General features: G+C 37.6%; 1 protein-coding gene across 2 annotated transcripts in view; it reads left to right on the top strand.

Annotated features, from left to right (window-relative positions):
- Sec71 (ADP ribosylation factor guanine nucleotide exchange factor Sec71) overlaps nt 1-26,750 on the top strand; it is a 508,300-nt gene extending 481,550 nt beyond the window's left edge. For both annotated transcript variants that reach the window (XM_090371201.1, XM_090371202.1), the window contains 2 exons: nt 5,088-5,205; nt 26,333-26,750. In XM_090371201.1, the coding sequence (XP_090227327.1) occupies nt 5,088-5,205; nt 26,333-26,476 (262 nt within the window). In that variant the 3' untranslated portion in view covers nt 26,477-26,750. The remainder of the gene's footprint in view (nt 1-5,087; nt 5,206-26,332) is intronic.
- The last annotated feature ends 747 nt before the right edge of the window (nt 26,751-27,497 follow it).

Below are 27,497 nucleotides of genomic sequence, written 5' to 3' on the forward strand. Positions count from 1 at the left end.
ATAGTCAGGTTAATTAATGAGCCAAATGTTACAAAATCTCTCCACTTAGACACGATCGTGGACATTCAGTTTTTCCTTTTCTGTAGATGCTTCCATGGACACTTCTGAATTGGCATCTGTAATTCCACCAGTCTCTTCCAAATCAGTCTGAATACATGTTGCGACCAGTCAACATTGATTTGCTGTCAAATGGATCCAAACTCACAAACCCAACTTTTCCTCTTCTCCATTTATCCTTTCTACCTCTTTTGCTTTGGAACAGTTTTGCTTCACTTGTATTTCCAGAAAATTGCAATCTGCAGAAATTCAAAACTAATATCAACAAGTATCTTGTCTTCTCAGCCTTGAACCATGTGTGGTTCTAAAGTACCATAAGTTTTAATACCTTCATATATCAGTTCTTGCCTAGTAGATAACATATTATGTTACTAATTGTATTTTTAATTATTTAATTGCATTTTTAATTAATGGTATTTTTAGTAATTTCATTTTATTAGTATTAACTAAGTTTGATCATCAATTTAGTATCTGCAATTTATTATTACTTCAGTGCAACCAATTTGTACACTAGGCAGCAGCACTCTTACATGTCTTTTTCGGTGGCATTTACAAAATCTCTCTCTCCTTGCCTACTGTTGCACATAGTGTTTTCTTGCCTTACTTGGTAAGTTTAAGTATTGTTTTATCTGATGCATAACATTAGTGCTATATTCGACTCGCAGTTTGCTCTAATGGGTGTGACGTAAACACTGCAAAAGAGAAAATGAGAGTAGGAGTGTGCTATAGGCCTGATGAGTACAACGAACAGTTGTGCAGAGAAACAGCGTGGGCCATTAAATCAGAATGTCTTGTAATGGGGGATTTTAACTTTCCAGATATTGACTGGAACTTGTGGGTTGGTCACTCGCACCCTAGCTGGGCTTTTGTGGATTTGTTGGAGGATTGTTTTCTGCAGCACCATGTTTAAGGGGCAACCAGAGGGAGTAATACTCTTGATCTGATTATCAGCTGTGATTATTCATGCATTAAGAATTTTCAGATAAAGGAACCACTAGGTGACAGTGATCACAGTGGGATTTACTTAAAGATGTAACTACCATCAAGGGTAAAGGTAAGGATTTTTTCTTTCGTAAAGGTGACTACAATGGTCTCAGACAGTTTTTAAATTTTGTACAGTGGGTTCAACTGATGATGTTACCAACAGTGAATTCTAAATGAGAAGCCTTCAGGGATTTAATCTTGGAGGCTACTAGGCTTTTCATGCCAACTAAGAAATATTGTTCAAGGTTCAGGCTTAAAAGGATGTCAGATGAATTAATGAGGCTGTGACAGAGAAGAAAAATGCATGGGATGCATATAAATTATCAGGTGACACAGAAGCCTATGGCAGATATAAGCTGTCTGTAATCAAGTGACAAAGGAGGTTAGCCAAGCGAGGGCAGATTATGAGAAATTTTTGGCAAAGGATGCAAAGAGTTCTTTACTTATGTAAACTCTAGAAGGAAAGGGATGAATCAGATTGGTCCACTTAACATAGGTGGTTCAACTATTGATGATCCTGCTCAAGTAGCTGATAAGCTTAATGAGAATTTTGCATCTACATTCACGCATGAGGAGGTATTCAAGAAGGGAATGCCAGAAGGTTATCAAACTCTAACACAGAGCTAAGTGATTTTGTAACTGAGAGCAAAGCGCAGGAGAAATTGTTGAAGTTAAACATAAAAAAGGCATCTGGGGTGGATGGAATCTATCCAGTTATATTGAAGGAGGCCACAAGGGAAGTTAGCAAACCCATAGACTTAATTATGAGAGCATCCTTAGATTCAGCAGAGATCCAAATGGACTGGAGATGTGCAAATGTATCCCCAATTCACAAAAGGGGTTCAAAGTGTGACACAAATAATTATAGACCTGTGTGACACAAATAATTATGGAGTCACTTGTTAAAGAGGTGATACAGGATCACCTAGAGAAGACTGCAGTAATAGTTCAGACACAGCATGGGTTTGTTAAGAGGAAGTTTTGTCTGACCAATTTGATTGGATACTGTGATGTGGTCACAAAGGAACTGGATGCAAAAAATAATTTTAGTATCATATACTTGGATTTCAGGAAAGCTTTTGCCACTGTTGCGCATGGAAGACTACTGTACAAATTGTAGTAGAATGGTATTAAATGTAAATTGCTACAATGGATAAAAGGATGGTTGAGTGGGAGAAGACAGAGGGTGGTAATCAATGAGTGCTGCTCTTTGTGGACTAATGTTATTAGTGGAGTCCCACAGGGTTCGGTGTTGGGTCCACTATTGTTTTGTATATTTATCAATGATATTGATGAATGTATATCAGCCTTAGTGTCGAAGTTTGCAGATGATACAAAGGTTGGCAGGGTTGTTAATAACAGTAATGGCAGTGTGCTACTGCAGCAGGATCTAGAAAATTTGGGCAGATGGGCTGAGAAGTGGCAACTGAAGTTTAACCTTGATAAATGCAAAGTACTGCATATGGGTAGAAGTAACCCCAGAGAAACGTACCAACTGTGTGGTACTACACTTAAGGTGATAGAAAATGAAAAAGACCTGGGAGTGATTGTGCAGTCAGATATGAAGTTTTTCTGAGCAATGCAGACAGGCTGCCAGGGCAGGTCATGGGGTTTTGTCAATGATATATAGGAATTTTGCTAGCAGAGAAAGGGAGGTGAATGTCCCTCTGTATAAGGCAATGGTCAGGCCATGTCTTGAGTACTGCATACAGGTCTGAAGGCCTCATTTTTAGGAAGGATGTAGATTTGCTTGAGGGGGTACAGAGAAGGGCAACAAGATTGGTGAAGGGAATGAAGGGATCCTCTTACCAAGAGAGGCTTAAGTTCTGCAAATTGCATTGGCTGCAGACTAGGCACCTGCGTGGTGATCTGATTGATGTATATAAGGCCTTGAATGGGTTGAGCACGCTGAATTCTGATGGGATTCTTCCACTTGTTCAGATTATGAACCTATGGGGGCATAAATTCAAATTAAGGAAAGACAGATGTCTTTCCTTAAGGAAATTTGCCTTTAGCCAGCGGGTGGTTAATTGCTGGAACAAACTTCTATCTGTCGTGGAAATTGATAGGTTAAATAAATTTAAGGAGGAACTGGACAAACATTTAGTGGGATTTGTTTTGTTAATTTTTTTTTTTTTTTGGCTGATGCTGCATAAGCTCATACACTTCCTTTCTTGCATCACATGCCACTACTACTACTACCTTTGTGACTTGATTACTGACTAGTGTATATCTACCATAGGTTCTGTATCACCTGATAATTTATATGCATCCCATGCATTTTTCTTCTTTGCCTCAAGTCTCATCAGTTCATCTGATGTCCATTTAGGTCTAAGCCTGGAATGGTATGGCTTAGTCAGTATATGAAAAGTCTAGTGTCTTGTACAAATACTTTTCTGAATGATTCCCGTTTAGAATTTTCTGTTGGTAACATCATCAGACAGACTCACTATATAGAATTTAAAAACTGCTTGGGACACCTGAAGTCACTGTTGTGAAAGCCAAAACCCTTTTCTTTACCCTTGACCGTAGTTATATCTAAGTAAATTCCACCTCAGTGCACTTATCACCTCCACCCAGAGGGTCCTTTACCTGAAGACTCTTAATGAAAATCATTGCCGATAATCAGATCAAGAGTATTGCTTCCTCTTGTTGCTTCTCTGACATGTTGCTGTAGAAAACAGTCATTCAGTAAATCCACAGAATTCTTACTAATGTGTTAGTAACCAACTCACAAGTTCCAGTCAATATCTAGAAAGTTAAAATCCCCCATTATAGACACTCTGATTTACTGGTACACTCTGTTTCTGTGTACAGGTGTTTTCATACTGATCACAGTCATTAGACCTATAACACACTCCTACTTTCATTCATTATTATTGAATGGCTCAATATAATTATCCAAATATACCTTCCTCAAATTAACTAAATAATATGTATTGCTATTTTTCAGATGTATACTGTATATCTGTTGGTGTGTATTTTCTCAGCTAATGGACTTTGAAAGTAAAACTATGTATTGAAATGGATGGGTAATTGATTTCTCTCCACTGTTAACAATAGATATTAAATAATATTCAGTACTGCCCCACATCTACTAGAGTTCCAACTGACTCCCTTTCAACTGCAACTGCAAAAATACAAATATTGAACCATGTGATGAGGGAGTTACAAAAATGTTTAAAGTTAAAAAATGACCACAGGTTCAAATTGTGACAACTGGCAATTTAAATCATTTCATTATCTAATTTAATTTGTCTTTCAAGTAGTTATGCAAATTAAAGAATAACATTGAGAAAGAAAATATCATCCAGTTGTGCTTCTGATATGGTCATTGAAGGGAATGAATACTAAATGTAGGATATAATTGTTTAAAAAAGATACTTATCTGTATTCTTGACTTAAAAGTGGCCACATCAGAAACTAGAAGTTAAATGTAGACTTTAAAATAAATATATAGCCAAAAACATTGGTCTGTTTCTTCCAGCTCTTTCTCAGTGGATCATAATCAACAATTTACAAGAATTTACCCATACCATATACATGATTAAAAGAACCTGCGTTTCACAGTTATTAACTGCTATCTGCTTATATTGAACTTTGCATACAAAGAAATGGATATCCCATAAAGACCTAAAAATATACATCCATATGACTGTCTTCTGAATGGCCGAATCTCTTTCTATACTGTTAATTGAGGGCTCTTGGAGGCTCTTGATTGATCCCAATTTATTTGTCAGAAAGCCTTTTGTAATGTGATGATTGTGTGTGTGGTATGCATGCACACACACACATGCACAGAGGTTATTAAAATTCATTTTTAACATTTTTGTGTATTTTTTATTGTCTCAACACATAAGCTGGTAAAGGACAGTATAGACATTTAAGTTTTTATGCTTTTCATACTTAAAATTAATTCATTCTTAAGAATATAAAGCTATATATTCATTTATTTAAAAATTTTGCATTTATGCATTTATTTAAAATATGCATTATATGCATTTATTTAAAAATTTTAAAATTTTTAAATTCACATTCTTATTTAGCATTTGCAGGGATGCCCTTGAATATTATTTAAGCTTGACTGCTGAGAATCATCGAGAATCCTGGATGAACCTGCTTTTATTGTTTTTATCACGGATACATAAATTGGATGATGATAGGGTAAGTCTGGCATTTTTTTCAAGTGATCAGTGTGTAATGTTTTTTACAATATATTCTTTAAAAAAAATTAACATTTTCTTTATAAAAATTTATAAAAAATTCATAATTTTGTTTTCATAAAAAAGTCATCAGATTTTATGATCGGGTTGTGGTTGTAAGAGCTTTTTTTTTTTTTTTTGCTATTTGTTTAAATGTCTACTTAAAAGGCCTGCCCTTTATGTAAAATTGCTAGTGTAATAATTGAAATGACCCCTTGTTCTTAGTTTGCTGATATAATTGCAAAATTACTACTAGCATTTGCTCTTATCCCCAAACCACACGCTGATAAGGAGACACTCTTTGAAATAGTTCTGTTTGGGCGGTAACACTCAAATGAGAATAAAGAGCAGTATAGTTTTCTCTTGGGGAAGTGCTTCTTATTTGAAGTGCATCGGTAGAGCCGCCCATTGTGAAACAATAGGCAAGTAATACAACATGTATTAAACTACCAATGGTAAACATGGCTTGGACTGGTCACAAACAAGTTGTATTAAATTTAAATCTGTAATCCAAACATAACAGTCCAGTCTACACCGCAACTGTAGAGAAGTTGTTCTTACTTGCCTTGCTTCTGCATGGGACATAATAATCTTATGCATTATTGTCTGCTGAGGACAGATGACCCCCCCCCCCCTGTATATGGGGACAACAACACTGTTTTAACCAATTGACATATTTTAACTGAATGTTCGTGTTTTAGACATGAATGGGTATATATATGAGGGCAGATGACCCTCTTCTATATGAGGATTATGACACTGTTTTAATCATATTTTAACTGAATGTCCATGTTTCAGACATGAATGGTGGATATCTTTTACTTCTTTTAGCCATCTGACTGAACACTCAGTTGGATACTATCTGACAATAACTATGTGTTAACTGTTTTTAACTATTTAAAATTGTAAACTTATTTATATCTATTTAGATAATATACTCTTTAATTACGTATACTCTTAATACTCATATATCATTTACACCTTTTTTGATGATTTTTTGAATTCTTATATAGCCTAGAAATCCTTTTTGATGTAATGACCAATTTTCTTGGGTCACTGTAATGTTTTATTACCTTATTTTATCTTTTACTATTTTTATAACAGTTTTTATCCATTTGCCATCGTTGATGTATTATAGCCTGTGTTGCTGATGCACCAATAAACTCCAAACCAAACCATGAAAAAGTTTTCAGATTCTGCTAAACTTAAATATATGGTGTGCGACAGATGGCTTCATCCTTTTGGAAATAAGCCTCTTTCAACTCAGTATCACTTAACTAAAAAGTTAAGTGATACTGAGATGACCCCAGGTGCATTGCAACCAATTTCCATGTCATTTCATTCATTAATAAAAAAGTTAACAAAATTCTAGGTTCTGCAATGAGCAAATCACCCTGTATGATTTATAAGGAACTGATCTAAAAACCAAAACTTTGTTTTGGTTTCACCTACTTTTGAGAGTTTTTATACATGATTTATGCAACAGCCAAGGACTGAAAACACAGTTAAATGTTTTAATTATTAATCATGGAAAAATAAGTTTGCCACACATCCCACTAAAAGTAGGATCATTCTATTTTTTTAAACTTTTGTCTCATGTCCTGATTTTATCTCATAATTAGTATTAGAATTAATAGTGCCAAATGGCCGACCAGGCTAGCCGAGTGGGTCAAGTACCTGCCCGGCAACCCAAAGGTCGCGGGTTCGATTCCCGCCTCGGGCTTGGATCAAAGTACTGCAAAAACCTTGGGAGGTGCAATATGGCCACAGAAGCCGATGCGCCAATAACTACCAAATCAAAAAAAAAAAAAAAAAAAAAAAAAAAGTGCCAAATGATGCAAGGAAGCAAACTTATACAGCATCAGCCAAAAAAAAAAAAAAATAATAATAATATCACTTGTCTATTCCCTCTAACAGTTTGATTGGTTCTTCCCTAAATTTATTAAAACTACCCACCTCTACAACACCACAGGGGCATTTGTTCTAACAATCTACCACCCACTGGCGAAGGCAAATTTCTGCACTACTTCACTTTGAATTTATATCCCCTCGTGTAGGTAGTCTGAGCAAGAGGAAGGCTTTGAATGGATTGAAGCCTTAAACACCTCAATCAGTGATCTCCTTGCAGGTGCCTATTCTGCAAAGCTTTTCCTGATTAGACCTTCCCCTCCCTCCAGTACCCTTTTGTTCCCATAATGTCCCTTATTTGACCACATGGGACATTATTCTGTGTTTTTCCTCTATTATAAAACTGTGGTGGTACTAAACATTGTAGAGTATGTTTTATCAGTGGTTTCACAGTCTCAGTATGGAAAGAATATTTTAAATTATGAAAAATTAATGAACTCAGGAATGGATTTTATGAATTAATGAATTAATTCTGGATTTTAGTTCCATCAAAATAGAACTAAAATCCAGAATTAATTTCAATAAAAATTGTTTTGAATTTGTAGGCTTTGCTAGATAATATTTGAAATTAATAGATCCAGCAAAATCAAACAAAAAAATTAATTTATTTTTTGAAGTCTGTTATAATATTTGTGTAATATAATAAAATTTTACTAACATTGCATTTTTTATTTATTTTTTATTTTTTCCTGCTTTTTTTTACTTTTGAGGTAACCCTACAAAGCCATTACAAAACATGTGATTTTATTATTTCAAATTATTATAATGCTCAATTAAATCCAACATAAATCAGTTTAGTCAATGTAAATAAGTCTTTTGTTACCAATAATAATGCGTAATTTACTCCTTCACCCATATTGTATGGCATGCATTAATTATTTATTATTGATTTGGAAGAAATATTCCAGAATGCTATGCTAATATACTCTGGCTGAAAGGCAAATAATGTTGAACATTTTCTGAATTCTGATTTCTTAAATTTGGCAGATATAATAATAGTAATATAATTTATAAATTTTAATAAGACAAATTTAAAATGAAAATAATAATAATAAACCTCTTTAATCAAAAAATTAATTTACAGGATACAGATTAATTTACAAATATGAAATGTTAGTAATTTAATAGCACGTTCAAAGTAATGAATTTTAAATATCTACTACCAGCTGGCTAAAGGCAAATTTCTGCACATCTATTATACAACTGTCTTTCTTCAGTTAGAGTCTGTGCTCCATCACCTTGAGCTTGCTCATCCTGTTCAAGGCCTTATACACCTCAAACAGATCAACTCACATGTGCCTAGTCTCCTGGCACTGCAATCTGCAGAACTTAGGCCTATCTTGGTAAGAGCACCCGTTTGTTTCCCTCACTAATCTTGCCTTTTTTGTACTCGTTCTAGGAACTCTACATGCTTCCTAAAATTAGGCAGCCCGTTTGCACTGCAAAGTAAATTTTATATCTGACTGCATAATTACCCCAGGTCTTTTTCACTCTCCACATCCCTGAGGATAGTACCACGCATCTGGTACATTTCTCTTAGGTTACCGCTATCCATATGCAGTACTTTGCATTTGTCAATGTTAAACTTCAGTTACCACTTCTCAGCCCATTTGCCCAACTTATCTAGATACAATCACAGTAGCATACTGTCTTTACTGTCGTAAACAATCCTACCAACCTTTCTATTATCTGCAAACTTGGACATTAAGCCTGATATACCTTCATCAGTATCATTGATGAATACACAAAACAACAATGGGCCCAGCACTGAACTCTGGGGAACTCCACTAATTAGTCCACAAAGAGCAGTCAGTGTCCATTGATTACCACTTTCTGTCATCTCCCACTCAGTCGTCTCTTTATCCATTGTAGCAACTTGCCCTTAATGCCAAACCGCTCCAGTTTGTACAGTGGTGTTCCACGTGCAACAGTATCAAAAGCTTTCCTAAAATCCAAGTATATGATATCAAAATTCTTTTTTGCATCAAGCTCCTTTGTGACCACATCGTAGTATCCAATAAAGTTGGTCAGACAAGACCTCCCTTTAACAAAATCCATGCTGTAACTTAACTACTACTGCAGCCTTGTCTAGATGATCCTGCAATGTTTCTTTAACCAGTGACTCTATTATGTTCCCCAGAACACAAGTTAAATTAACAGAATAACAAGTCTATAGTTACTTATGTCACCTTTTGAACCACCTTTGTGAATTGGGGATACATTTTCACACCTTTAGTTCATGGGGGCCATCCCCTGAGTCCATGGAAGCTCTCATAATTATGGCTAAGAGTTTGCTTACTTCCTTTCCTGCGTCCTTTATAATATAACTGGATAGATCCCATCCATCCCAGGTGCCTTTCTTATGTTTAACTTCAACAATTTCTCCTCCACTTTGCTCTCAGTTATTACAAAATCACTTAGCTACCTGTTAGAGTTTGATAAGCTTCTGGCATTCCTGTCCTTGAATAACTCTTCATGTGTGAATGTAGATGCAAAATACTTATTCAGTTTATCAGTTACCTGAGCATTATCATGAATAATCAAACAATAATTTATACGCATCCCATGTAGTTTTCTTCTCTGCAACGAGCCTCATTAGTTCATCTGACATCCATTTGGGACTAAACCTAGAACGGTATTTCTTAGTTGGAATAAAAAGCCTAGTAGCATCCAAAATTATTTCCTTCAATGCTTCCCATTTAGAATACACCATTGGTAACATCATCAGTTGATCCCACTCTAGAATTTAATAACTGTCTGAGACTACTGTAGTCACCTTTACGAAAGTAAAAGCCCTTCCCTTTACCCTTGATGGTAGTTACATCTTTAAGTAAATTCCAGATCAGTACACTGTGATCACTGTCACCCAGTGGTTCCTTTATCTGCAAATTCTTAATACATGAATAATCACTGCTGATAATCAGATCAAGAGTATTACTCCCTCTGTTTGCCTTTCAAACATGTTGCTGTAGAAAACAGTCAGCCAATAAATCCACAAAAGTCTGACTAGTGTGTGAGTGACCAATCCACAAGTTCCAGCAGCATCAGCCAAAAAAAAAATATATAATAATAATAATAATAAACAAATAAATAAAAAATAACCACTTCGAATTTACCCCTCTGTTCATTCGAAATACCTGTCCAGCTGAGCCTTAAACTTATTTAGGCTATCAACTTCCACGACGAGGGATGGAAGTCTATTCCACCAACCAATTACCCGCTGGCCAAAGGCAAATTTCCTCACGTCTATCCTACATCTGTCTTTTCTCAATTTGAATTTATGCCCTCTCAGGTGATTATTCTGAGCAAGAGGAAGAATCCCATCAGCATTGAGCATGCTCAAACCATTCAAGGCTTTATACACCTCTATCAGATCACCTCGCTGGTGCCTAGTCCCCAGACACTGTAATTTGCAAAACTTAAGCCTTTCTTCATAAGAGCACCCCTTTGTTCCATTCACTAATCTTGTTGCTCTTCTCTGTACTCGTTCCAGCATCTCTACATCCCTCTTGAAATGAGGCCTCCAGACCTGTATACAGTACTCTAGGTGTGGCCTGACCATTGCCTTATACAAGAGAATAATCACCTCCTTATCCCTGCTAGAAAAATTCCTATATATCATCGACAATGCACCATGAGCTCCTCTTGCAGCCCATCTGCACTGCTCAGAAAACTTCATATCTGCCTGCACAACCACCCCCAGGTCCCTTTCATTCTTGACCACTGTCAGTGTAGTACCATAGAGTTGGTACATTGCTCTGGGGTTGCTGTTTCCCATATGTAGTACTTACATTTGTCAATGTTAAACTTCATTTGCAACCTCTCAGCCCATCTGCTCAACCTTTCCAGATCATGTTGCAGTAGCATAGTGTCAGTAGTGTCCTTGACAACCCTGCCAACCTTCTTATCGTCTGCAAACTTGGACATTAAGCTTGATATACCATCATCAATATCATTTATAAATAGAGAAAACAATAATGGACCCAATACTGAACCCTGAGGGACTCCACTAATAACATTAGTCCACGATGAGCAGTGTCCATTGATTACCACTCTCTGTCTTCTCCCCCTCAACCACCCCTTTATCCATAGCAGCAATTTGCCTCCAATGCCACACTACTCCAATTTGTGCAGCAGTCTTCCATGTGCAACAATATCAAAAGCCTTTCTAAGATCCAAGTACATAATATCAAAGTTATTCCCTGCATCCAGTTCTTTTGTGACTGCATCATAGTATCGAATCAAATTGGTCAGGCAAGACTTCCCCTTAACAAAACCATGCTGTGTCTGAGCTATAACTGAAGTCTTGTCTAGATGATCCTGCAGTGCTTCTTTAACCAGTGCCTCCATTAATTTTCCAGGAACAGAAGTTAAACTAACAGGTCTATAATTACTTGTGTAGCCCTTTGATCCTCCTTTGTGAATTGGGGTCACATTTGCACATCTCCAGTCCATGGGTACTTCCCCTGAGTCCAAGGAAACTCTCATAATTATGGCTAAGGGTTTGCTTACTTCCTTTGCTGCCTCCTTTAATATAACTGGATAGATCCCATCCACCCCAGGTGCCTTTCTTGTATTTATCTTCAACAATTTCTCCTCCACTTTACTCTCAGTTATTACAAGATTCTCTAGCTTACTGCCAGAGTTGAATACACCTCTGACATTCCCCTCGCTGAATAACTCCTCATGTGTGAATGTCGATGCAAAATATTCATTCAGTTTGTTAGCTACCTGAGCAGAATCATCAACAGTTGACCCATCGATATCAAGTGGACCAATCTGATTCATCCCCTTCCTTCTAGAGTTTACATAAGTAAAGGACTCTTCGCTGTTTTCTTTGCATCCCTTGCCAAAGATTTCTCGTAATATGCCTTCGCCTGCCTAACCTCCTTTGTAACTTGGTTACAGATCAACTTGTATCTATCATAGGCTTCTGTGTCACATGTTAATTTGTATGTATCCCATGCATTTTTCTTCTCTGCCATAGTTGGTATGTAAAGCCCTAGTAGCTTCCAAGATATGTTCTTTGAATGCTTCCCATTTTGAATTTGCTGTTGGTAACATCATCAGTTGGTCCCACTGTATAGAATTTAAATACTGTCTCAGTCCATCGTAGTCGCCTTTACAAAAGCAATAACCCTTCCCTTTACCCCTAATGGTAGTTACCTCTTTGAGTAAATCCCACTTCAGTACACTGTGATCACTGCCACCTAGTGGTTCATTTACCTGCAGATTCTTAATGCATGAAGAATCACTACTGATAATCAAATCAAGAGTATTACTCCCTCCAGTTGCCTCCAGAACATGCTGATGTAGAAAACAGTCATCCAATAAATCCACAAAAGCCTTGCTAGTGTGTGAGTGACCAGCCCCCAAATTCCAGTCAATATCTGGAAATTAAAATCCCCCATTATAAGACTCTCTGATTTACTGGCCAACTCTATTTCCCCATACAGTTTCTTATTATACTCATCAGAGTCATTAGGCCTATAGCACACTCCTACTGTCAATTTTGATTTCCCAGTGCTTATGTCACACCAAACTGACTCGACACTGCACTGTCCAGCAATGTTGACTGGCTTCACTTCCTTGGATTTTATGTATTTCTTAACTAATAGCATAACCCCTCCTCCCTTCCTATCCTGTCTATCCTTTCTGTAGACATTGTACTCCCCAAATTCCAGTTCTGCATTCCTTATGTCTGTGTGACACCACGTCTCTGAAATCCCCACAATATCTGCCTTTGATGTTTTGAGCAATACCTCAAATTCATCAAATTTATTTACTAAACTCCTAGCATTGGTGTACACGCAAGTATACATGCACCTGTTCTTTTTTCCACTGACTTTTTCCACTATACTAAATGTTTTCTTTTAGACATTGTAAGGTTGCATGCACAGCAGCTAAAACAAAACTGATTTACGGATCATTGTACCAACCATGCAAACAGAGACAGGTGAAATTTAATGAAAGTGAATGACTCATTTCTGTGAAACAACAGATTTATTTCTGGGATAAAGGAAAATCATTCTCTCCTAATTCTCTAATGGGGTGCTTACAGTAGAAAACAGGTTGACCAGAGCCAATGTTTGCGTTGGAAATATGCCTTAAGCTTTGCCAGTGGCTATGGACACATAGATAGCAGTTGACCAGTGACTTCCCAGATATTGACTGGAACTTGTGGGTTGGTCACTCACACACTAGTCAGACTTTTGTGGATTTATTGGATGATTGTTTTCTGCAGCAGCATGTTTGAGAGGCAACCAGAGAAAGTAATACTCTTGATCTGGTTATCAGCAGTAATCATTCGTGTATTAAGAATATGCAGATAAAGGAACCACTAGGTGGCAGTGATCACAGTGTACTGATGTGGGATTTACTTAAAGATTTAATTACCATCAGAGGTAAAGGAAAGGGTTTTTGCTTCCGTAAAGGTGAGTACAGTGGTCTCCGACAGTTTTTAAATTCTGTACAGTGGGATAAACTGACGACGTTACCAACAGTAAATTCTAAGTGGGGAAGCATTCATGGAATTAATCCTGGATGCTACTAAAAGTTTCATACCTATTAAGAAATATTGTTCAAGGTTTAGACCTCAATGGTTACCAATGAACTAATGAGACCCGTAACAGAGAAGAAAGATACATGGGATGCATATAAATTATCAAGCGACTCAGAAGCCTATGGCAGATATAAGCTAGTCTGTAATCAGGTCACAAAGCAGGTTAGGCAGGCGAAGGCAGATTACGAGAAATCCTTGGCAAAAGATGCTAAGAAAAACACCAAGGATTTCTTTACTTATATAAACTCTAAAAGGAAGGGGATGAATCTGATTGGTCCACTTGACATCGATGGTTCGACTGTTGATGATCCTGCTCAAACAGCAAACAAACTGAATGAGTGTTTTGCATCTACATTCACACATGAGGAATTATTAAGGTTTGAAAATGGCAGAAGGTTATCAAATTGTAGCAGGATACTTAATGATTTTGTAATAACTGAAAGCAAAGTGGAGGAGAAATTGTTGAAGTTAAACATAAGAAAAGCATCTGCGGTGGATGGGATCTATCCAGTTATATTAAAGGAGGCAGCAAAGCAACTAAGCAAACCCTTAGACATAATTATGAGAGCATCCTTGGACTCAGGAGAGGTTCCCACAGACTGTAGATGTGCAAATGTATCCCCAATTCAAAAAGGGGGGATCGAAGGGTGACACGAGTAATTACAGACCAGTTAGTTTAACTTCTGTTCCGGGTAAAATAATGGAGTCACTGGTTAAAGATGCATTGCAGGATCATCTAGACAAGACTGCAGCAATGATTCAGACACAGCATGGGTTTGTTAAGGGAAAGTCTTATCTGACAAATTTGATAGGATATTATTTATTTATTATTTATTTTTTTATGAGAACACCAAACACGAGAGGTATTAGAACCTATAGTACTTAGTACCGTGCTTGGGTTGGAGGTTGAAAAGACGAAAGAAGATATTTGTTTGACATTGGACTTGAACTTCTGTAGATTGTAATTTTCAGGAAATACGTATGAAGGAAGGTTGTTCCAGAAAACGGCAGTTGAATGAATAAATGAGGAAGATGAAAAGTTGGTTCTGTGGGTTTGAAGCTGGACAGTAAATGGATGTTGACTGGTGGCGGCAGGTGTTCGGACTGTTTTGAAAGAGAGAGTGGGAATTATAGAAGCCAATTCAGAAGAACAGTGCCCATCGAAGTATCTGTAGAAGAGGCATGCAGCAGAAACAGTACGTCTATGAGAAAGCGAGTGGAGAGACTCTGTTAGAGATGAATCATTAATTAACCTAACTGCCCTCTTCTGAATGGAATCAAGAAGCCTGAGAGAGGTTTTGGGGGCACCACCAAATGTGGGAACAATATTCCATGGCAGGACGGATTTGCGATTTATACAGAGTGAGCAGCTGTTTGGAAGATAGGTAACGCCGAGAGCGAAAGAGAAAACCAAGTTTTTTAGATGAAGAGGAAGCAATATTTGTAATGTGCTTGTGCCAAGAGAGATTAGAAGTCAGGGTAATCCCCAACAGAGATATATCATTTTGCCTAGAAATCGGAGTGTCACTAAAGATAAGCATTGGAGCAGAAGAATCCTTTTTGCGAGATATAAGACAAGACTGAGTTTTAGAAGGGTTGAAATCAACTAAGTTGTCTTTGCCCCACTACAGAATTACCTGAAGATCAGCATTTAAGGAATTGGCAGCAGATTTTCGAAAACTTGAAGCTGATTGAGCAGGACAAGGTTTCTCAAAATGGAAAGTTGAATGCAATGTGCTATCATCGGTAAAACTATGGATAGGATTTCCAGCCAGTGGAAGAAGGTCATTGATATACAAGAGGAAAAAAGAGTGGGGGGAAAGAACTGAACCTTGGGGGACACCGGTATTAGTGGAGAAGTTAGAAGACAGAGAGCCATCTACCATCACCCTCAGTGAGCGATCAGAGAGAAAACTGGATAACCAAATACTAAAAACAGTTGGCAAACCATAAGAAGGAAGCATGTTTAGAAGACCTTTATGCCAAACACGATCAAAAGCCTTTGAGATGTCAAGAGCAACTACTTGTGTTTCACCGAACCTTTCCATTGAATTAGTCCATAAATGGGTAACATAAGCCAGAATATCACCAGTGGATCGACACTGACGGAATCCATACTGGTGATCGTTGATCAGACGGAAGGTTTCTAGGTAGTTTAAGAGTTGCCGGTTAATTGATTTCTCCATTACTTTAGAAAGAGTAGAAGTAATTGCAATGGGACGATAATTGGATGGGAGGGATTTGTCACCCTTTTTAGGAACTGGCTGGATATGAGCAAATTTCCAAGCAGATGGAAAAACACCTTTGGAATAAGAAAGTGAAAAAAGGCGGCAAAGAATAGGAGTAAGTTCAGGAGCACAGGTTCTGAGAACAAGTGGAGAAATACCATCAGGACCTGGAGCTTTCTTAGCATCAAGATTCATCAAAATCCTTCTGATATCCTTTTGACGGAAGACCACAAAAGGCATTGAATGGAGCGTGTTAGGAATGGTGGGAGGTGTTTTACCAAGATCATTAATACATGAGCTGGAAGAAAAATGGGATGCTAGCAGGTCAGCTTTATCCTTGGCTGAAGTGACAACAGAACCATCTGGTTTGGACAGAGGTGGGAGCAGATATGGACAAAAGTTGCGGCCAATAGCTTTGGCAAGAGACCAGAATGCTCGGCTACCATTAGCGCAAGAAGCAAGTTTTCTACTCTTAGCCTGTTCAAACTCTAGTTTGGACTGGTTAATAACTGCTTTACAATTGTTGCAAGCTTTGGTGTAGGCAGAAAATGAAACTGAAGTATTAGAAACAAGCCAATTACGATATGCAACATTCTTCTCTTGGACAGCCTTAGCACATTTGTTGGAGAACCAAGGTTTAGATAAAGGACGCGATTTTAAAGTGGAGTGTGGGATAAAGGATTCCATTCCTGCAAGAATAATTTCACTGACATGATCTGAGCAAACGTTGACATCAGAAGTTTTGAAACAGTAATCAGACCAAGGAAAAGAAGAAAAGAAGTCTCGCAGGTCATCCCATTTTGCATTCTTGTAATGCCAAACAATACGAGGTTGGGAATAGCCATGAGATAAAGGTTCCATTGAAGGTTCCAATCACCAAGTTGTGATCTGAAGTGCCTAAAGGAGCTCTCACTTCGACCTTCTACTTAGAAGGGTGGTTTGTGAGAAAAAGATCAAGCGTATTGGCTGTATGATTTGGATTGTCCGGTATTCTTGTAGGTAAATGAACAATCTGTGGTAGGTCGTTAGTAATTGCAAAAGCCTCAGCATCTCGACCTGCTGAGTCGGTGTAACTAGAAAACGGAAGCCAGGTGGAGTTGTGAACGTTAAAATCACCAAAGATAATTACCTCACTGTTAGGAAAGTTGGACTGGAGAAAGTCAAGTTGCAAAGAGAGGAAGTCAAAGAGCTCCAAGTGATTAGTGGAGTTGGGAGAACAGTAGAGACAACAGATGAATTTGACACATTGAGGTAGAGAGATTTTAAGCCAGAGAAGATCACAGAGAGGAGATTCCAAATTGCCAAGTCTCTGACAGGAAATATCAGAATGGACATATGCACAAGTACCACCTTTGAGGCGAAAGGAATCATACAGCAAATAATTTGGACATCTGAGATGAGCAGTAGTTGAATCAACTGATAACTGAGATTCAGTCAGAAAAAGTACATGGGGTTTGGAAGACTGCAAGTGGAAATGGACATCATTGAGATTGGAATTGAGACCACGTATATTTGTGAAATGAATTAGGAAGTCCTTGGGAGGTTTAGGTCTTTTCGCAGATAAGCTTGCTCTATTATTTTGACAATTCATGGTGTATTCAATAGTAAGAAAAAGTGGGTGGGACATGCTGTATGAAGTAATGAAATTTTTGGATATGGCGTACATGTGGTAAGAATATACCCAGATCCTTGACATAACGTGGCCTCGACAATGCTCCCCGCATACACACTACTCGGACTCCCTCCAGTCACTATCTGGCAGAGTAGAGGTAGCAAGATTATACACTAGCAGATCCGGAAGCCTCGTAGAGAGTTACCAGTAGGTTTGGTCCGGTGTACTATCTGGTGGCTGGCCTGCGAACACCGTTTTAGAGCTGTACCCTTGAAATGTAAGGAATATTGGATCTCGCCACGACGTTCATCATAACCTCAAAAATCATCAATCATACTGCATGATGCAAGAGATAGGGAAGGGTTGGCCGGAACTTAGCTCTAGAGACTAATCATGGGTTCCACCACTTCAAGCCTCCAATAAGCAAAGTGGTGGTATTTCACCGGTTGATGAAAGTTATCTACCACCTAGCACTGCCTGGTAACATAGAGGGGCGGCGTTCCTCCATGTGGTGTGGGCGCCCTCGACCCTTGCTTACGTTGGTTCCCATCTGGGTGGTCACCCACCATGTACTTGTGCATTGAGGTTATACCCAGGATTACTAACAGTCCCACCATCGTGAAAGTGCAAGCAGAGGATTTGACTGTCATAGACCGTCCGGACTTCGCCGAAATTGGGTCCACTTGACTAAGTGTCACCCGAATATCAGTTCCATCGACGTTTTAGACTCCCAGGTAGCAAGAACAGCTTGTCTGGCATATCTGAGAGAATGTCTGTGACAACCTCAAGGACCCACATCATATTATGATGTGGTTACAAAGGAACTGGATGCAAAAAATAATTTTGATATCATATATTTGGATTTCAGGAAAGCTTTTGACACTGTTGCGCATGGTAGACTATTGTACAAATTGGAGCAGAATAGTATTAAGGGTACGTTGCTACAATGGATAAAAGGATGGTTAAGTGGGAGAAGACAGAGGGTGGTAATCAGTGGGTGCTGCTCTCGTGTACTAATGTTATTAGTGGAGTCGCACAGGGTCCGTGTTAGCTCTACTGTTGTTTTGTATATTTATCGATGATATTGATGAAGGTATGTCAGGCTTAATGTCGAAGTTTGCAGATGATACAAAGGTTGGCAGGGTTGTTAATGACAGTAATGGCAGTGTGCTACTGCAACAGGATCTAGATAATTGGGCAGATGGGCTAAGAAGTGGCAACTGAAGTTTAATCTTGACAAATGCAAAGTACTGCATATGGGTAGAAATAACCCCAGAGAAACGTACCAACTGTGTGGTACTACACTTAAGTTGGTAGAAAATGAAAAGACCTGGGAGTAATTGTGCAGTCAGATATGAAGATTTCTGAGCAATGCAGACAGGCTGCCAGGGCAGGTCATGGGGTTTTGTCAATGATATATAGGAATTTTGCTAGCAGGGAGAAGGAGGTGATTGTCCCTCTGTATAAGGCATGGTCAGGCCACACCTTGAGTACTGCGTACAGGTCTAGAGGCCTCATTTTAGGAAGGATGTAGATTTACTTGAACATGTACAGAGAAGGGCAACAAGATTGGTCAGGGGAATGAAGGCTCCTCTTACCAAGAGAGGCTTAAGTCCTGCAAATTGCAGTGGCTGGAGACTAGGCACCTGCGCGGTGATCTGATTGAGGTGTATAAGGCCTTGAATGGTTGAGCACGCTGAATTCTGATGGGATCCTTCCACTTGTTCAGATTACAAACCTAAGGGGCCATAAATTCAAATAAGAAAAGACAGATGTAGAATATATGTGCGGAAATTTACCTTTAGCTAGCGGGTGGTTAATTGCTGGAACAAACTTCTATCTGTTGTTGTGGAATTTGATAGGTTGAATAATTTAAGGAGGAACTGGACAGGCATTTGGAGGGAATGGTGTGATTTTTTTTTTTTTTTTTTGGCTGATGCTGCATAAGCTCATACACTTGCCTTTCTTGCATGACATGCCACTACTACTACTACTTCTCAGTCGCACTTGTTAACTGCTGTATAGATTTTATGGGTACCACTAAATTATGGAATGTTTTAGCTCTTAATTCTTAATACTTTTAGCTCTTAATTTGTGCTTTCTACACCATCTCTATTGCTAAAGGTCAGAAGTTCAAAGAATGCATACTTAGGTCCCTTGAAATCATTTGTTATATGGAAATTTTCTCTGTTAAACGGAAACTATTTTCAATATAACAACCAGGGGGAAATAAAAAGAAAATTTTCTATATGGAAGTTTGTTAAAGAGAGGTCTGACTGTATATGTAAGATGATTATTATTAATCATCTGAACCAATTAGCATTAGCAAAAGCACATGATGCAAGAAAGCAAGCTTATATAGCATCAGCCAAAAAAAAAAAAAAACCCTTCACACATCCACTTGCTCCAAATGTTTGTCAAGTTCTGCCTTGAATTTATTTAAGCTATCAACCTCTACAAAGACAGATGGAAGTTTTTTCCAGCAATCAACCACCCGCTAGCCAAAGGCAAACTTCCGCACTTCTATCTTACAACCGTCTTTCCTCAGTTTGAATTTATGCCCCCTCAGGTGATTATTCTGAGCAAGAGGAAAATCCCATCAGCATTGAGCATGCTCAAACCATTCAAGGCTTTATACACCTCAATCAGATCACCTCACAGGTGCCTAGTCTCCAGACACTGTAATTTGCAAATCTTAAGTCTTTCTTTGTAAGAGCAACCCTTTGTTCCATTCACTAATCTTGTTGCTCTTCTCTGTACTCGTTCCGACAGCTCTACATCCTTCTTAAAATGAGGCCTCCAGACCTGTATACAGTACTCAAGGGTGTGGCCTGACCATTGCTTTATACAAGGGGATAATCACCTCCTTATTCCTGCTAGAAAAATTCCTGTATATCATTGACAAGACACCATGAGCTACTCTTGCATACCGTCTGCACTGCTCAGAAAACTTCATATCTGCCTGCACAATTACCCCCAGGTCCTTTTCATTCACTACCACTGTCAGTGTGGTACCACAGAGTTGATACATTACTCTAGGATTACTGCTTCCCATATGTAGTACTTTACATTTGTCAATGTTAAACTTCATTTGCCACCTCTCAGTCCATCTGTTGAACTTTTCTAGATCCTGTTGCAGTAGTGTACTGTCATTAACAACCCTGCCAACCTTCGTATTGTCTGCAAACTTCGACATTAAGCCTGATATACCATCATCAATATCATTTATAAATACAGAAAACAATGGACCCAACACTGAACCCCGAGGGACTCCACTAATAACATTAGTCCACGAAGAGCAGTGTCCCTTGATTACCACTCTCTGTCTTCTCCCACTCAACCGTCCCTTTATCCATAGCAGCAATTTGTCTCCAATGCCACACTGCTCCAATTTGTGGAGCACTCTTCCATGTGCAACAGTATCAAAGGCTTTTCTAAGATCCAGATATATGATATCAAAGTTATTCTTTGCATCCAGTTCCTTTGTGACTACATCATAGTATCCAATAAAATTAGTCAGACAAGACTTCCCCTTAACAAACCCATGCTGTGTCCGAGCTGTAACTGAAGTCTTGTCTAGGTGATCCTGCAATGCTTCTTTAACCAGTGCCTCCATTAATTTCCCTGGAACAGAAGTTAAACTAACAGGTCTGTAATTACCTTTGTCCCCCTTTGACCTTTGATCCTCCTTTGTGGATTAAGGTCACATTTGCACATCTCCAGTCCATGGATACCTCCCATGAGTCCAGGGAAGCTCTCATAATTATGGCTAAGGGTTTGCTTACTTCCTTTGCCACCTCCTCTAATATAACTGGATAGATTCCATCCACCCCAGGTGCCTCTCTTGTGTTTATCTTCAGCAATTTTTCCTCCACTTTATTCTCAGTTATTACAAGATAATCTAGCTTACTGCCAGAGTTGAATGCACCTCTGGCATTCCCCTCCCTGAATAACTCCTCATGTGTGAATGTCGATGCAAAATATTCATTCAGTTTGTTAGCTACATGAGCAGGATCATCAATATCAAGTTGAACAATCTGATTCATCCCCTTCCTTCTACAGTCTACATAAGTAAAGAACTCTTTGCTGTTTTTCTTTGCATCCTTTGTCAAAGATTTCTCGTAATCTGCCTTCGCCTGCTTAACCTCCTTTGTAACTTGGTTACAGACCAGCTTTCATAGGCTTCTGTGTCACATGTTAATTTATATGTATCCTATGCATTTTTTTCTCTGTCACATGTCTAATTAGTTCATCTGACCTCCATTTAGGCCTAAATCTTGAACAATATTACTTTGTTGGTATGGAAAGCCTAGTTGCTTCCAAGATTAATTCTTTGAATGCTTCCCATTTTTAATTTGCTGTTGGTAACATCATCAGTTGGTTCCACTGTATAGAATTTAAATACTGTTTCAGACCACCGTAGTCACCTTTACAAAAGCAAGAACCCTTCCCTTTACCCTTGATGGTAGTTACCTCTTTGAGCAAATCCCACTTCAGCACCCTGTGATCACTGCCACCTAATGGTTCCTTTATCTGCAGATTCTTGATGCATGAAGAATCACTACTGATAATCAGATCAAGAGAATTAATCCCTCTATTTGCCTCCCGAACATGCTGCTCTAGAAAACAATCATCCAATAAATTCACAAAAGCCTTGCTAGTGTGTGAGTGACCAACCCACAAATTCCAGTCAATATCCGGGAAATTAAAATCCCCCATTATAAAACACTCTAATTTACTGGCCCACTATTTCTCTGCACAATTGCTCATTATACTCATCAGATTCATTAGGCCTATAACACACACCTACTCTCATTTTTCCTTTCCCAGTGCTTATGTCACACCAAACAGACCCAACATTGCATTGTCCACCAACATCAATTGGATGCACCTCCTTAGATTTTGTGTGTTTCTTAACTAACAGCATAGCCCATCCTCCCCTCCCCTCCTGTCCTGTCCTGTCTATCCTTTCTGTATGCATTGTACTCCCCAAATTCCAGTTCTGCACTTCTTATGTCTGTGTGACACCATGTCTCTGATATCCCAACAATATCTGCCTTTGATGTCTTGACTGGCACTTCAAGCTCATCGAATTTATTAACTATACTCCTAGCATTGGTGTACATGCAAGTATACATGCACCTGTTTCTACTTTTAGTTACCCTAACACAGCCCACGTATTTATTTGTTTCACTATGACTCCCAGCAGTCCTGAAAATTCCCATTGCCTTGCTTTCCAGGCTGCTGCCGAATTGCATTTCAATAGAAGTAGTGCAAGAATCACTTTTACCACTTCCAGCGGCTACTGTTAATCTGTTAGTCCATGTATCCCCCCCCCAAGCTATTTTGAACAGATGGCTTGCCTTTTAGCAAGCCATTGGTTCAAAAGTATTGTAATACCAGGGAAACTTTGTGCAAAGATGAGTTATTTTGTGCTGTGAGAAGTAATGCTACTGCATTATATGTGTGTAGTTTAAATCCTATTGGAACAATCTGCCACAAAAATGGATTAAGGGATGAGATAGTCTTGGAATCATCTCATAAAAAGAGAAATGTCACTCTATTTTGCATGAATTGTTAAAGACAAATATGATTGTTGATGCAAGTGGCAGATATTGCTTTCTTAATATTTGCAGATTATAAAATATGCCAGATTTTACAGAATTTACTGTATGTAATACAAAAGCAATAATAAGTAGACAAATCCACCATCCACCTTATAGTCCTCAATCAGGTCTCCTTTAAGATGCCTGGTTGCCAAGTTCTATAAGCTCAAATATTAAGTCTTTGGCTTACACAGGTGACCTTTTATAGATCTCGACATGTTGCCCATCTTTGGACTCTTCCAAGAAGCTCACTCCCATTTTTTTTTTTTTTTTTTTTTAGATGTGGTCTGCACACCTAGACATAATATTTCAAGTATTCGAGTTTCAGGTGTGCAGACCACATCTAAAAAAAAAAAAAAAATTCAGATGATACATAGTTCTCTAGAGTTACTAGCTAAATGTATAGTGCAGACAGTCAAGAGGAATTACTCAAACTATTTGCATTCATGCTATCCTATATATATATATATGTGTGTGTGTTCAGTGTCACACACAAGGACATGTAAATGAACTCAGTTATTTTTTTGTTTTTTATGAGTGCAGATGTCATAACACTTAGTTAAGGCAATTTACATATCAAGGCCAGATCCATTACTGGAGGGAATACTCTGTCTATTTTGGTGTTAATTTTGCCTCATTTTTGATTTTGAGATAAATGAAAATGAAGTGGTGCAGTTACTTATATTAAGATAAAATTTTTATAGAGTAGTTTAGGTCACAGTGACACCAATATTAAGTACTGATGACAAATCAACTTTTAATATGGAATTACAAGTTAACCAAAGTAAAGTAAAATTAACAAATGAAAGCTTAAAAGGACTAATTAGTGAACACAAACATAGTACATGGCACTCCAAAAGTTAATATAATTAAGTATAAAAATATCATAACACTGCTATCATCATTCACTGTAGCTCAAGCGGGCACCTCCGTAGCCAGGTGGGAAGGAGCAGCAGTGTGTAGCACACGCTTCTTGATTAGACCGGGGTTCGAGCCCGTCACCACCAAATACGGAGGATGCGGAAAGGTCAGGGAATGACCACCGCATATCCCGGAGCAATATGGCCTTAGTTGCTAATGCTCCTAAAAACCAAATAAATAAACGTAGCTCAAGCAACTTGAAGGGCAACAAGATTGGTGAGGGTAACAAAGGAATGCTCTTACCAAAAAAGGCTTTTTAAAGTTCTGCAAATTGCAGGGCCTGGAGAGTAGGCACCTACAAGGTGATCTGATTGACGTGTATAAGACTTGAACGGGTTGACAAGCTGAATGCTGACAGGATTCTTTCTCTTGCCCAGATTACGAACCTGAGAGGGCATAGATTCAAAATTGAGGAAAGATAGTTGTAGAATAGATGTGTGGAAATTTGCCTTTAGCCAGTGGGTAGTTGATTGCTGGAACAGACTTCCATCTCTTGTTGTGGAAGTTGATAGCTTAAATAAATTTAAGGCTGAGCTAGACAGGCATTTGGAGTGAATGGATGGGTGAAATGGAAAGTGTTTTTTTTTTTTTTTTTTTTTTTTAAAAACAGAACTCTTAATTAGAGTTGGTTCCTTTTGAAGCAGGGACTTTAACCCAACAGCAGTAATCACTTTGGTGTATTCCATACACCAATCTAAATTTGAAAATAAAAATATCTGTTAAATTGACATCAGTGTGAATTTTAGTATTCCTTCATTATTAGTTTAACTTTTAATACATTATCAGCAGTTTGTTCCAGCAATCAACTACCCACTGTGTTGATTGCTGGAACAAACTTCAATCTGTTGTTGTGGAAGTTGATAGCTTAAATAAATTCATAATTGAACTTGGCAAACATTTGGAACAAATGGATTGATGAAATTCGAAGTTTTTTTTTTTTTTTTTTTTTTGGCTCATGTATAATCTTGCTTTCTTGCATCATATGCCTCTACTAACTTTCAATGTGCATCATTAATTCTTTTGTTAGACTAGTTCAACCATGGAAAAAATGCTAAGATTTGTGAAGTAAATTCTTGCCTATAGTTATCAGGTGCTCTAAAGCAAGAATGTAAAATTACCAGCACTAGTAGCATCTAATAAAAGAATGCACCAGTGCAATATTTGATCTGAAGTGATTGAATGGAAATGCTTGCTAACATCAGATGTTATTTATATCTGCAGTAAGCATCTCTGTAAAATTGGGGGCTTGTGGGTGTTTCTGATTTTGTTTCTTTTGAGTTTCACTTGCCAACAATGATAATGTACCAAATGCATTAAAAAGCTCTCTCTCTCTCTCTCTCTCTCTCGCTCTCTCTCTCTCGCTCTCTCTCTGTGTGTGTTGCTTCAGATGGGGAGGATTTATTTAAAAATATACATTTCCAATATAAAAAATGAAGTTTCTTTAGTTGTGCTTATAAAAAAAATTTTATTAATTAATATTCCACCAAAAAAGTGAATAACCTTCAGTTTTTTTTTTTTTTTTTAAACCAACATATGAAAGGCATTATTGCCTGCTGATTTTATAAATTTGTCAAACCAGCTTGATGGGCTAATCTCCAAAATCCATACGAAGTGGAGCATACAAAATGCTGCTACTATCCAGTTAAGCTTTCTTAATGAGTAGTTTGGCTGCTTCCTTCACCATCTTACTTGGAATCATTATAGAATGTTTTGGTATATGATAAAACTGACAGCTAAAGAAATAAGTAACTAATCCACTCATTTATGAAACATGTTATGCACCTTATTCTTTGATTGCTAAATTTTTACAATCATCTTTTGATTGAGCTGGAATTATGTAGTTTTAAGAAATTTTTTATGCAGTGTGATGTAGATCAGTAACAAGAATGTTGGTTTAGGGAAATTTGAAATTTGTCATACTGTATGATATCTCAGTACATGTCATAAAATTATGACAACTACCCTTCATTTAATGGAAACAAAAATTGGACCTTCATCACTCTAAAAAAAGAGAAGGGGTGGGGAATTAACTAGATTTTGATTGTCCTTTCAAAATATTGGGTCATATAATTATAGAATTGCAAAAATTAGTGAGATATTTGATGTCATAAAATGAAAACAGCTATCTAGCTTGAGAAATAATGTGGTATTACAAGATAATTTGATTACATTAGATTATACTTTTTTTTTTTTAAGTTCCACTTACTCATATAATGTGGTCAGTGAATTTATATTTCTTTTGTATTTTCCAGTTCCGGGCACATGCTGCTGTGTATTATACACCACTGTGTGAGATGATTTGTTTAGAACTCAAACCTGAACTACGAGTGGTACTTAGGCGTTTCTTTTTACGTGTTGGGCCTGCTTTTAATATTGTTCATTATACTAGTAAATAGAGAGTGATTTTTTATAAATAATATGGTTTCATAAACCTCTGTAGATATCTCAAGATAAGAAGTTCGACACCAAACTTTTGAAGTGCTGCTTTGGTTTGAGGAAAACTATTAGTTAGTTTTTTGAGTTTAGGAACAAAACCTTGGTTCAGCTGTACTGGTAGTGTTGTTTCTCTATCTGTGTATCAAAGATACAAGAACTTTGTGTTTTATTTTCAAAAGAAAAAAAAAAGTGCAAGTTAGTAATGTTCATGTATATTTATGTAAAAAATGAAGGAACTGCAATAGGACTGATATAAATTTCGTGATCTGTTTGACGAATAGACTAGGAAAAAGTCTTAATTTTTATATATGTAAACCAGATACAATAATGTTTTTCCAGTGAAATGTTTCTAAAATAGTTTCTACTTATTCAGTACTTGAAGTCTCCTGTACAAAATTGTGAATAAGTTTCAAAGACAGTAGTGGTTGTTAGTGATATTTAATTTTCTAGCCATATGCTGCTGGATATTTCAAGAGTTAAAACTAGCTCTGTATTACTTCCCATAAAAAAAAAGTTTTAAGATTGGTAAAATGTTACTGTTCAAGTAGGATGGATTTGAAAATATTTAGGTAAACTTTATTTCTATTTGCAAGGCATATTCTTCTTCTCAAGTAGTAAGGATGAAGCCCTGGTTTTAGAATATGCAAACACTTCAGTGTACAAATTTTAGCATCTCAGTGGAAGCCATTTTTATATTGTTGTTAAAAATGTACAGATCTCTTGACTTGATATTCCCTAGAAATTTCAATAACTGGACTCTGTGAAAGATAAAAATAGGTGAGAAGATACATCCCGAAGATAGTCCTAAGTACTTCGGGTTTCATGGCTTCACCACTTCACATAACTTTATTGCCTTTCCAGATGCATTATTTTCAATTAAAGACAAGTTCTCTTTTTTACCACAGTATTATATTTCTCTAGAGTCCTGTGTGTAGCAAAAAATATTCAAGACTGAAATAGTTCGACTCCTGCATTATTCAC

This window comes from Mastigoproctus giganteus, chromosome 4 (genome assembly GCF_048544385.1).
Source record: "Mastigoproctus giganteus isolate SK-2022 chromosome 4, ASM4854438v1, whole genome shotgun sequence".
Lineage (NCBI taxonomy): Eukaryota > Metazoa > Arthropoda > Arachnida > Uropygi > Thelyphonidae > Mastigoproctus > Mastigoproctus giganteus.